The sequence below is a fragment of the Tribolium castaneum genome, chromosome 4 (assembly GCF_031307605.1).
Source record: "Tribolium castaneum strain GA2 chromosome 4, icTriCast1.1, whole genome shotgun sequence".
NCBI lineage: Eukaryota > Metazoa > Arthropoda > Insecta > Coleoptera > Tenebrionidae > Tribolium > Tribolium castaneum.
The window spans coordinates 9,434,353-9,446,624 of NC_087397.1; the positions used below are offsets into that span (position 1 = coordinate 9,434,353).

General features: G+C 35.0%; 1 protein-coding gene across 13 annotated transcripts in view; it reads right to left on the reverse strand.

Annotated features, from left to right (window-relative positions):
* Nucleotides 1–7: 7 nt before the first annotated feature.
* rdgA (retinal degeneration A) overlaps nt 8–12,272 on the reverse strand; it is a 94,497-nt gene continuing 82,232 nt past the window's right edge. For 12 of the 13 annotated variants that reach the window (XM_064356081.1, XM_064356085.1, XM_064356087.1 and 9 more), the window contains 16 exons: nt 10,806–11,009; nt 9,673–9,802; nt 8,304–8,431; nt 6,588–6,941; nt 4,453–4,663; nt 4,206–4,398; nt 4,058–4,160; nt 3,683–3,971; nt 3,503–3,631; nt 3,257–3,455; nt 3,043–3,204; nt 2,629–2,679; nt 2,481–2,544; nt 2,273–2,430; nt 2,059–2,222; nt 8–2,008 (listed from right to left, as the gene is read on the reverse strand). In XM_064356081.1, coding sequence (XP_064212151.1) covers nt 1,959–2,008; nt 2,059–2,222; nt 2,273–2,430; nt 2,481–2,544; nt 2,629–2,679; nt 3,043–3,204; nt 3,257–3,455; nt 3,503–3,631; nt 3,683–3,971; nt 4,058–4,160; nt 4,206–4,398; nt 4,453–4,663; nt 6,588–6,941; nt 8,304–8,431; nt 9,673–9,802; nt 10,806–11,009 — 2,589 coding nt within the window. In that variant the 3' untranslated portion in view covers nt 8–1,958. The remainder of the gene's footprint in view (nt 2,009–2,058; nt 2,223–2,272; nt 2,431–2,480; nt 2,545–2,628; nt 2,680–3,042; nt 3,205–3,256; nt 3,456–3,502; nt 3,632–3,682; nt 3,972–4,057; nt 4,161–4,205; nt 4,399–4,452; nt 4,664–6,587; nt 6,942–8,303; nt 8,432–9,672; nt 9,803–10,805; nt 11,010–12,272) is intronic. The other variant, XM_015985133.2, reaches the window with a different exon arrangement.

A 12,272-nucleotide genomic window follows, 5' to 3' on the forward strand; every position in this document is an offset into this window, starting at 1 on the left:
CTCAAGATTCTTAAATATATTTATATTTGATAATATTATAATACATAGTTAGGCATAGAAAATGATCAAATCGAAGTTAAATCTCAGCCATTTTACACGATTTACAATAAGAGACTTTACAATATTATTAAAACATCTTTGCTTGTGTAATTACAAAAATATGGCGTGGTCATGGTGCTATAGAAACCCTTTGCAAACTGTGCTACAAACAGTGCTCGGTATGAGGTTGGAGAAAACTTTGCAAATTTACAACTGGCCCAATACGTTTTACCACATAAAATGGAATTTTTTAAAATAGACCTAGACACATGCTTGGACCCTTAGTTACCTAAATGGACAGGTTAAAAAAATCCTCACTCAACCAAATAATTGACCAAAAAATTCGTGGTTAAATTGATAATATAGAGCGTGAATGTGGCTAATTTCCTCGACATTGATTATAAAAACCCTATAATATCGCATTAACACGAAATTAGTTCCGAGGCAGCGTAATATAAAGACGAAACTGGCCCAAAGTGAGTATTGTCTGGGCCAGATTCGTTGCATAATTATTCCTAGGTTTAAAACTCTGGGTACGTGCAAATACGTTGTTAATCAATAATTTTATACTTCGTTTTTGGTGTCAGATTAATATGAAATAACTAGATAACAAGTCATTAAACTCTACCTAATTTAATACTAGTCACAATGTTCAGGTGTATTTACAAGTTGTTCACGTAACGTAAGGTAAATAAAACCGTACGTATGCAGGTAATTTTATTTCCAATAAACTGCAATCAACTGAACTGACTGAGTGGTGTTTAAATGGCAAAAATGTGGTTTATATCTACTATCATTGTAAGAATGTTCCCTCAACTACTGCTACAACTTACACCTGTAAAGACTAGATTAAATTTACAAGAAGTAATTACATAAATATTTATGTACATTTAGTTTCAATCACATTTTCATAGTAACTAGTGAAAGAATATCGAGCGAGATTATTCCATCTTGAATGGAACCGATGTTAAGTAAAATCTACCAACAACGTGAATTGATAAAATTAAAAAAAGCAAAGATTCTAGGAGATAATATTGATAAAAGATAAAATAGACTAAAAATATAAATAGAGTATTCTAGTGACGAAACTAGCTACGTATTGACTATTCTGTTAAAAAACTCAAAGTTCGTAAGGCATTGATTTACTCATCGTAATTGCAGAAATTTGTAAAAAGTTGTTAACGCACTTTATATAAATTTCTGCAGTTGTATCACTATAAGACTAGATTATCTACAGAGTGATGCCTAATGGCTACATATTTACACACTATTACTGTTAATATTTCAAATCCTAGATGCTTAATGCAGTTCAAAAATCGAATAATAAAACTTTCAAAGAGACAAAAATGTATACAACTATTAATACATGACAGCACTTACAACAACTATTTATTTCACATTTACAGATTGTCTTTTCGGGAAATATTGAAATTCGTTGCAGTACTTATGTACACGTAAAACGTAACAATTTAATAAAAGAGTATAACATTTATGGATAATATGCTAGACACATCGAATCTAATTTATTGCCCTGTGTTCGAATTTCCTCAAGCAAATGATTCAACAGATCAAAACGTAACAAATTATTCAACACACTTACGTCTACAAACTTTACAGGAATGTCATGAGTGATATGTTTGTCAATAACTTTAAACACTTATCGCTTATTTACAATACTTTATGATTGTTCTCCTCCTGGAAGAATACGTTCTAGTGAAAAAATATAACACTTTAACTAACTTTATCAAACAAACAATAATGAAACAAATAAATAAAAAAATAATAAAAAAGCTTAACTTTAGTATTATCACATTTGTAGTATTTTAGGTACAATCATACATTAGCAATTTTGAATACAAGTAGTAAGGCAATTTTAGAGAAACCAGTGACAGGAAAATTTAATACAATTATTGCTCGTTTCATACAACAGTCCCTAAACTGGAGGACACCAACTGAAAGTGTTCCTGACCTGGAAAAAACCTGTTACTTTACCGAAAATCTATGGGATCATTCAATTACTTTCGAGGTATGCAGCCAAATCGTGATCGTCGGATTGTAACGCTAATAATCTCGGAGTTAAACCTCGACGATCTGTAATATCCAAAGCTGCGCCTCCGGCGACTAACATACAACAAATACTGCGCCACTTGTACGCTGCTGCTTTATGAAGCGCCGTTTGTCCTCTAGAACAAGAAATTGCGGTTTCTGGAGCAAGTGTTGTGAAATTACTCACAAGTTCACGTCTTTGATATTCAGAATTGAAGGTGGGGCGTGCTGGAGTAAGTATTTAACAATATCTTTGTGGCCATACCGTGAGGCGTAATGCAACATTGTTTGGCCGGCTGGGTCTTTGGTAAGTAGAGAGTAGCCCTGACTGTGTAATTCCTTGACCTGCAATACACACTGTAGTTGTGAGTGGTGGCAATAAGTGAGATTATTACTGTTTTCAAGTCCCCCACTTTGGCGGCTTTTAAGAGAGCTTCGTTCGGCTTTTGTGGCAAGTCCCTACAAGAGAAGGCAAGTGTTAGTGAATTTTGGCACGGTCTGGCCGTTTCGAGTAAAAGAGTGCAGTCAGGTCTGAGTTCTTACCTATAGACACTGTAAGATTCTTGAGATAAACCAAACAGTCTCTCAGTGATGCTGCATGCACAGTATTGATTAAGTGTAGAAATTTGTAGAAAAAAAGAGTGAAAGTAATGGTGACGGCTGATCTTGTTAACTTGTGTTAGGTCAAAGGATTTATTAAAAGAGCTAATTCATAGTTAAAGGAAATTTATTCTAGAAACATGCTAACAAGATTTCGATAAAACTATACATTGATGGATAAATCTACATGCAATATAATAAAATTGGTCAAACGGCCGGAAGGCTTGAACTATATTTACAGGGCTCTAGCGAATTACAATCGAGTAGGTTTGAGGAAGTCCTAACTGATTCAGTTATTCGATTTCAATCAGAGGCTTGGTATAAAAGTAAGTCAAAGCTAAAATGAAATTTAAGTACCTTCTTATTTTCACGCTAGCGTCGGGGGAAATGCGCGCTAATTGCTTGTCGCCGTTGCGGTTCTCTTCCGCAATTGTCTCGCTGGGAAATTCTTCCGGAGATTGCAGGATTTTTGGACTCATCGGTGGTTGATCGCTCGGCGAATCCAGGCTGCCTTCATCACTGCATCAGGCAATCAATACGACTTATCCTGGAGATAATTACAATCACTCACCTAACGCGCATTTCTGGAATAATGTACGATGTTTGATTAATAGAACTGGGAGACGGTGTGGCTGTTTCGTCTTCGGGAGTTTGAGGAACAGTTCCACCTCCGCATTCCAAAATGTATAAGTTATCGACCGCGATATCCAGCACGTAATGAAGGTTTTCTTGGGCCTTGTCGATGCGGAAGAACCGTTCAGCTGTACATGCTACAACCAACCGGTTGGTTCAAATTAACAGAAATCACGCAACTCACAGTCTAAAAAACACCACTCGGGGTGGATTTTTTGCTGGTCTTTGCAGTCTTCTATAAATTTGTTAATTAACGCTCTCACTTGTTCCAAATCCCAGATTGGGTTAACTTCGATTGTACCAACGCTTATTGCTGCAAAAATTCGTTGAAATCGATACCTCAGAACAAATAAGTGATAAGTACCCGCTTGAGCTAATAGATCCTTGTCATAGTGGTGCTGTTCATAGTCAGCCATGCTAATTCTATGAACACAAATTTTCAGATTGTCGAGAGCAGTTTGCGGTACGTTGGGTTTGCCACACTTCCGCTTTGCCAGCATTGGAGCTTTATTTAACAGTGAAAGATTTATGATCGAAGGGTTTAATTTGCAAGCTTCCCCATCCACTTGCATGGGTATTGTTTTGGATGTTACGATTTTTGCCGACCTACATTGCGTAATGCAAGTACCGTGGCCTCCAGCTTGTAGCAAAGGCTGGAAAAGACGAACCATTTACCTGATGCTTCCATGGTTGTAATGTTGTGCAAAAATAATTGTGCTAAATCCCTAAACTTACTCACAAGCTGATATGTTGTCAAACCGACGACTTCAATCAAACCGTCGTCAGTGCTTGGCTCACACGTGCCCATGGATCGGTTCCAGGGCCTTGTTCCCCCACCATAACTAAAATTTTGTGTCACAATTGTTGCAAATTGAAAATAATAGTACCTTGGAATGTTTAAGAAGACAATCGCGTGTACTTTAAGCTCTTTCAGTTTGGGTGTTAGGTCTTTGCCGTCGCATTCTAACGTGACGAAATCAGCTAAACCCTTCCACTTTCGCTTGAGCAAGTCTTTGCCGCCCATCTGGCCATAAAACATTTTGTTCCTTAATCTAGAATTGAATTTTTCGGGATGAGCTTCTGCAATTGAGGGAGCTTTAGTGAATTGCCTTTTTCACAGCTAATAGGCCTAACCTCGAGCTTCGTGGAATTCTAAGGCAATATGAGCATCGACACCTAATGAATAATAATTATTTACAACGTTGAGAGGCAAATTATCCTTGCCGCCTTCGTTAGCCTCAGCGTTCGGGTTCTTCTCAACCTCTAAAGACCACCTATCTAATAACACAGTCTCGCTAGCGCTAATATTGGACAGGATTTTCGATATTGGTTCATCCGTATAACCCTGCAAGTCAGATAAGATCGCCATTAAAACCAGACTTGAATTAACACTTTGGGTAAATGTTTACATTCACTCGTATCATTCCGATGGGCAAATATATTTATATTCCATTATTAGCATACGACCAAGTTTAATTGACTTCGTTAGTTTGCAACAACTTCATCTACTTAGAACTTTATATTGACTTGATACAAAATTAAACGCCACACTTGGAGCCCGAGCTGCTCTTTTTAATTGCACTAAACCCACGGCTAGAAATTTCTCACATGGGATAAGATATGAAGTGATGCTTTATGCAGAGCAGTATTGATTAGCGTTTTAATTAACCTGCTGTGAAATTTTCACTAAACTTCATCAAAGCCAAGGATTTTAATAAAAAGCTTGAGATTTACTCGGATTAAATATCCAAAAATCAATCCTTATAATTTAATTATAAGACAGCCTAATTAATTTCAAGTTAATTAGCTACCTGTGTTTAACTCACGCTTCGTCAGGTTTACGGAGGACTATAACTTAGGAGACGAAACGATATACAAAGTCGCAGGATTTTCTGATCCCAAAAAAATAATACGGCAGAGAAAAAACGTTTTAATAATTTAAATTCAACCAATTCACTAATTACTTGAAAGAAACTGCAGAAGTGTAACAGACTGAGAAAAACTAAAATTTTCATAAGAAACATGAGAAACAAATTATTTAAAATTTAACATTTGCGCTTTAACCAGTATTTTTTAGGACGCTGCGAATACGTTTAAAGATACAAGAAAAATGTGAGGAAGAAATTTGTAGAGAATTAAATTTCCTTCAAAAAATATCTATGACTTACTATTGAGAATTTAATGCCCTATCTGCCGGTCTGATTTTTCTTTGGTATTTCATGTTAACCGTTATACATATGCAACCATTTTTTTAAATTCATTGCACTGAAAACTTAGACGGTAATGGAACTATTCGCCCTCTTGCGACAGTAACGAAATTATCGTGAACGGAACGTTTTATTTGTACGTCGTTTCATATCCTAACCTTTAGATATCCGTAGTCAGGTTCATTACTATTATTATTAATTTAACACTGATTAAAATCACAAATCTAAGAATTTCATTGGATATTATTACAGCAACAATGATTAACGGCCTTCAAATTTTAAGAGTTTCATTACAGAATGTTGATTTAAAATTCTCCATCAAACGCTTTACTTAACATAGAATTCCATTGACGACGTTGACTAAATGCTTAATAATCGAGTTTCATTGCCTATTAACTGAATTTCCTTGCATGTGGTTTAATTCGTGAAGATGTCGAGATATGGCTTTCAGCTGGATCCTAATAAAATATCAAACAGTTTAATTGCCGATTTCCAATTAATCAAACGGCTTCGCAAATGTTGCAGAACTACAAAGTGCTTTACTGCACAGATCGGAAATAACCTTTGGCGGAGTTATGACCACGATTTAGAGAATCTTGAAGCTCACATAGTTTTTTACTAAAATAACACATAATCTTTCTAAATAAAAAAAAAACGGGAACAATTTCAAATGAATTTTTTTAGTACTTCACTTAAAACTTGGTAAATCTCTAGTAGATTACACTAGCTTACAGTATATCTGTTGCCTCAGATTTTTGTACTCTTGTATTCTTGTTAAGAAAACCCAACGGCTTGTCGCTCAACAGAAATTACGGGTACATTTCTTCCGGCTTACCTTTACATTATTATTGAAGCAGTTTTTACAATATTATGCATTTCTTGAATTTTAGCAAATAAACGACATCAGTAATACGCTTTGACGCGGCCAAAATTCCAATTAAATGTCTAAGGGCAAATCCCATTTTGTGCAATAACTTTTTTCGTAAATGGCTTATTAAACTTGCCGCGCAAGTATCGTGTACAATATTGGAAGTGACAGGAAAAAGATGAATTTATCCTCACCCCACCCCATCCGAGCGCCCTTGCCAGATCATTTCCTGTTCCTAGAGGAAGAACGCCGACCGCTGGAGCAGGAGAGATCCCGATTTGGTCGATAACACTTAAAACCCAACCAACGGTTCCATCTCCGCCGCAGGCAAGAACACGTAGATTAGGTACTTTCTTGAACAGTTCGAGACCCATCTTGGGACCGCCCTGTGTCAAGTCAAACACCTGTCGCGGATTCAACAACCACTGGAATTTCTGGAGCAACTTTGATCCTTGGTTACCCCCGGACTTAGGGTTGATGAACACTATGACGGGCGTTACGTTGGTTGTGGGGATCGGCTTGATGGCGAACGTTCTGTGCTCTTTATCCTAGACAACGAAATATTCACTTAATAACGCTCTGCTCTTCTTTAGTTGTTTATTTTGTCCCCGTGTTCGAGGAAAAAGACTGCACACTATTCAGTCATGACTCTAATTAATGTCACCAACAGTTGAAACAGGGTTTTTATTCGAAGGATATCATATTACTTGAAAGGATTTTCCTTTGATACACATCTTTTCTCAAGTTGCTCAAGTTAAATTTGGGATGCACGGTTGTGGAGTCTCCTTTTATCGGTTAACAATTCAAAATCAGTCCTTTATCCCGATACGAAGTCTGAATAAATTGGTAATTTGCGAAGAAAATTACCAAATTTTACTTTCCCAATAAACAAAATTTTAAACGAATTTGAAACTGTCAGGCATATTTAAAAGAGTTCGTTAATTAAAGAGGGTGAAAAAGTTGGAACAACTTTTTAATTTCACCGCCGACGGATTGATCCAAAGCTCGCACAAAAATTCGAAAGTTTCCAACTAGTCACAATTATGTTACTGTTAGTTATCGAGTCAAATTATAAAACCTTTGGTTCAAATAATCATTAGAGACCGGATTTTTAAAAAGCTAAAAAAGGTTGTACAAAAACACAATTAGGCACTCAAATCTGGTAATTTAGGATTTTTCATTACTTCCTATTACAAAAATAATAAAATAAAAACATAATTTTTATTGGTGAACTTCATGTTGTGTAAAATGTGTGTAAAAGTGGCTATAAAGACGACAAGAACGCCAATTGTGATTCTAATGGTACAATACAAATTTGTGGAACAAGTTTTAGAAAACAAAAAATAAATTAACTATTTTTTAAAACACCCGTAAATGTCGTGCATAATTAATAAATAATGCAAGGCATATCGCTGCCGACAATTTACAAGACGGATCATGTATATTCCGAAGAACATAATTTCTCGTTACCCCTATTTAGTTTGATAATATTATGCATGCCACGTTATGTTCCTCAAAACTGGGATTACATAGCGTTTAAGTTCGTATTTTGAGAGCGAGACAAGTTCGTTTTGGTAGCGACATTTCGTCCTAATAAAATCGAATAACCTACTAGCAAAGGAGCAGCACACACCACAACAAAGTGACAAAACCTTTGATGTAGCTGAAATGAAATTGCAAAGGCAAAAGCTAGACAACACAATGTTGCTCTAGATGTTATTATAATTCGGCGGGTTTTCCTGCGGTTTTACCTAACTCAGGATATCGTACGAGACGGCTAAACGCCGTAAAATCGGGTTTATTTTACATAACGCCGGTAACTCTATTGATAACGCCGTGTTCAACCTCCTTGCTTTTGAATATAACTCGACATGTTTTGCTTTATTTAGTGACTGGAGAAGTAAAATCACCTTTTCCTTGGTTTTTCGCTTGCTGGAAGCCCGTTTCTTCGGAGATTTTCTCAGACTTGACTTGAAACTTCCTTTGCGAGGCAGTTTCACGATCCACGAAGGAGGAACCACAATGCTGCGATGAACACCTGCAATTAAACATTCATCCTGCATTAAATTCTTGTGTTTCGATTTTCGCGTCTCTCTGAGCATTTAATGAATATTTTATAAATTTTTTCTTCTAATTTTCTCTCTCTAACTACATAAATACATTTTTCCTCCAAATTAGTAATTAATTTCTTGGGTTTTTGCATTGAATCTGCAAAGAAATCCGTTCGTTTCATCATAGGACGCACAAAAACTAGTCCATCAAAACAAACCGCGCACTTTTCGTGGGAGATATTGATTATTTGTGTGAATGAACAGAACGAAACGTTCTGATTACATCTGGTCAATAATTAACCAACTGTTGAAAGAAAATTGTTTTAGATTTGTGGTTATTTTTAGAAACATAAATGACTGTGACCTGTAATTACGCACTGGTTCTTTAACCATCCTTGTAGAATTTTGACTGAACTGAATGTTGTATTTGCAAAAGCTAGTGTGACATTGGAACAATTCGAATAATTGGAACTCCAATTAGTATAATTAAATCATGATATTTTTGTGGTTTGTCTGTAAATACAAAGCAATACTGCACGAGTAAAATTGCTGTGTAACATAACATACACGTAAAATTAAAGCGGTCTATTCTGCAATTTCATTGTTTACTCCTACCGGATAATTTTTAATGCTTTCGCGAACTAAGTTTGTTCGAACTGTTTATTTGAACGAATTTATTCACCTCGTTAATGATCGAATTTCTCTGTTTATTCGGGAAGATGGGGTTATTTGAATTAACAAATTACGTGGAAATTGAAACCATTGCATGTTTTTATTATTTTCCAGTGCACGCTGGTGAGCTAATTTAAAATTAAAACCAAAAACAACTTTTTAGATCATTTTTTGGTGGAGATTAAATTACAACAGAACATTACATTTGTTCTAAAACTAAAAAAAATCAGTTCAGATGAAATGATTTAAAAATTAAACCAAAAACCACTCGATGATAGAAGTAATAAGAGAATATCTCATTTATTAAAAAATTTTCTTCAGATAAGATTATTTATTGTGAAGGATTTACGCAGTGTGGTAAGAATTTGACCAGAAACTTAAACAATTGTTGAGGGAAGTTTGTGATAGTGTCCCAGAATTATGTCATTAATCACATCAATGTGTAAGACTTCCGTGCATAACTTAACAAACGCTAACGAGGAGTTAAATAAATTTCCATCAAACTTTTCGACGAATTATTGACAGGAAGGGAAATTAGAAAAGTTGGGTAACTCACCTAAATTGCACTCCTCGCCTATTCGTTGCATATTAAAGCAGGTGTCCTTATTGTGATAAGCAGCCTTGCACCACGAACAACTAATTGCGACTATTTCTTTCGAACTAAACGATAACTTGGACTGGAATGACTGAAACAATATTTCACAATCACAATTTTTCCAAGTGTTTCAGGCACGCAACGATTACTTTCGTGGAACGTTTTCAGGTGGTTCATCTGCGGTTTTATCACTTTCATCCATTTTCCTTATTTGACATAAAGTGTGTATTAGTTGCGTAAAAATGAGAGCAGCAAATGAAATATTTAACGAAAGTCGTAGTTGCGTCCCAATTACGGATATCTAAAGGCTAGGATACGAAACGACGCACAAATAAAACGTTCCCTTGCTGGATAGTTTCGTTAATCTCGACAGAGAGCGCAGTTGTTCCATTACCGTCAAAATTTTCAAGGCAATGCATTTGAAAAAAAATGTTTATATTTGTATAATGGTTAGCACAAGACAAACAAAAAATACAGGCAGATAGAGCATTAAATTCTCAATTATAAGAAATAAAAATAATACAAAAGTTTTATCGCAAACTATGTTTAAAAAAATCAAACTTTTACCAATTTGCTCTATAAATTTCTTTCTAATATTTTTCTTGTATCTTTAACTGCACTCGTAGCGTTTTGAAAACTACGCATATTTTAGTCATCAGTTTTTCTCATTCAAAGCTCAGTATTACCGCATTTTTTTCCAAGTCATTAGTGAGTTGGTTGGATCTAAATTAATTTAAAACGATTTGACACCAAAACAGTAGAAGAGTCGAAGCGCCCTCATTTTTTTGGGTGCAGTAAATCCTGCGATTTTGTATCTCGTTTCGTCTCCTAGCTTATAGTCCTCCGTAGTCCCAATCAGACAATAATTTAATCGGTCTATTTCGGCCCTTTTCCGTGCTTGAAAAATTAACACTTTATTCGGAGATAATCCCAACAGCTGGGGTAATTTGAGGCGAGAACAAGCGTCGGTCGGTCCAATCTCGTTTTCCAAGATAAATAATTTGCGGTGTGGTGTGTTTTTCTTGGGACAAGACCGAGTAAATTAGAGCAATCAAGTTCGTCCTAAATAATAACACACCCTACTTCCTCCTCACCTTGCCGCATTGTCGACATTTACCCTTCTCTGACCGTCGGTGGACCCAATGGTGATGGATGGAGGTCTGTTCTCTGTACTGTCTAACTCCCACATCACGGAACGTAGGCTTGCATGTAAATCGCATCTTATCCATCAAGATCCCGATGCAATTCTGGTGCGCGACCACATTACAAGCGGAACACTTCATCCGGGCACCGTGTTTCTGAAAAATTGCAAAAGAAATGAACACTCAGATTTCGAAAATTGAGCCATAAATTGTGGACAAGGGTTGATCTAAATATGGCCAGCCGAGATGAATTTATAGCAGTTTTATACGACAGGAAATTTATCAAGGAGGAAGGGCTGTGCAGTGAAAACTTTTAAAACACGACTTTTTCCCTTCGTTGCTTTTTATTTTTAACAATTTATTCATAGAACAATATTTTTTTTGAATTATCTCTGTCTAGTACAGGCATAACCTGAATAAATAATAGACAAATACGCTGAATAACTGATATGAAACTCAAACAAAGAATAAAAATTACAAACAGAGATCCATGACGTAAAAAAATGTTGACCAAAAGTATAAAATACGCGTCACTTATTTACTTTGGAAATTTATGAAATTGAAATGAGTTATCCTGTTTTTCAAAATACGTAAACATGTTTCAACAAATACAGACAGAAGTGGGTTTGGTTGGGTTTATTTTACATCAAAGCAGAGTTGATAATTATTATAAAAATGTGTTTTTAATTCTAACTCATTGAAAAAAACACGTTTGGTGTTTTTATCTAAAAGATTATTTCGAATCGGGGTTATGAGGGGCTTTCCTTAATAATTATGGATACATTATAGAGAATATAAAGATATTCTAAATTTTCCCATTTGTCAAAAAATAACCTACACCTTTATCAACTATATTTCAGAAAACGTCAATTGAAATTCAGATTAGCAACATGTATTTCAGAAAAGAGCAACTGTAATTCAGTGCAGGAAATAGGATTTCAAATTAGTGAATTTGATTTTTTATTGATTTGATTTGATTTTTAGTTAGTTGGTAATTAAGTTAGATGGGTTCTATTTTTTGTTCGTTATAACCGAATTATAACCGTTATAACGTCATTTGTAATTTTTTTAAATAACCAATGACATTTTTAATTAGTAGTTTAGATAACACATATTTTTACTTTTCTGGTAAGTATAAAAAAATTTAAAAAACAAGAAAATAAAATGAAATAAGTTATAAAGGTTACTGTAGGTATTCTACAAAGAGCTTCATCTTTTGGTTCTTGATTTATTTTGTAATAACAGTTTTCTGTTATTTTCTTTTTTTGTGTTTAGGTGTCATATTAAATGATCTCATGATTCATAATCATCGATTTTATTTTTAAAAATGCAACAGAAAATTATGTAAAAAAATTAAAAACTTACTGAAAATTACACATAAAAGACTTAAAAAAGACTCTTTTCGATTTTGCTTTATTT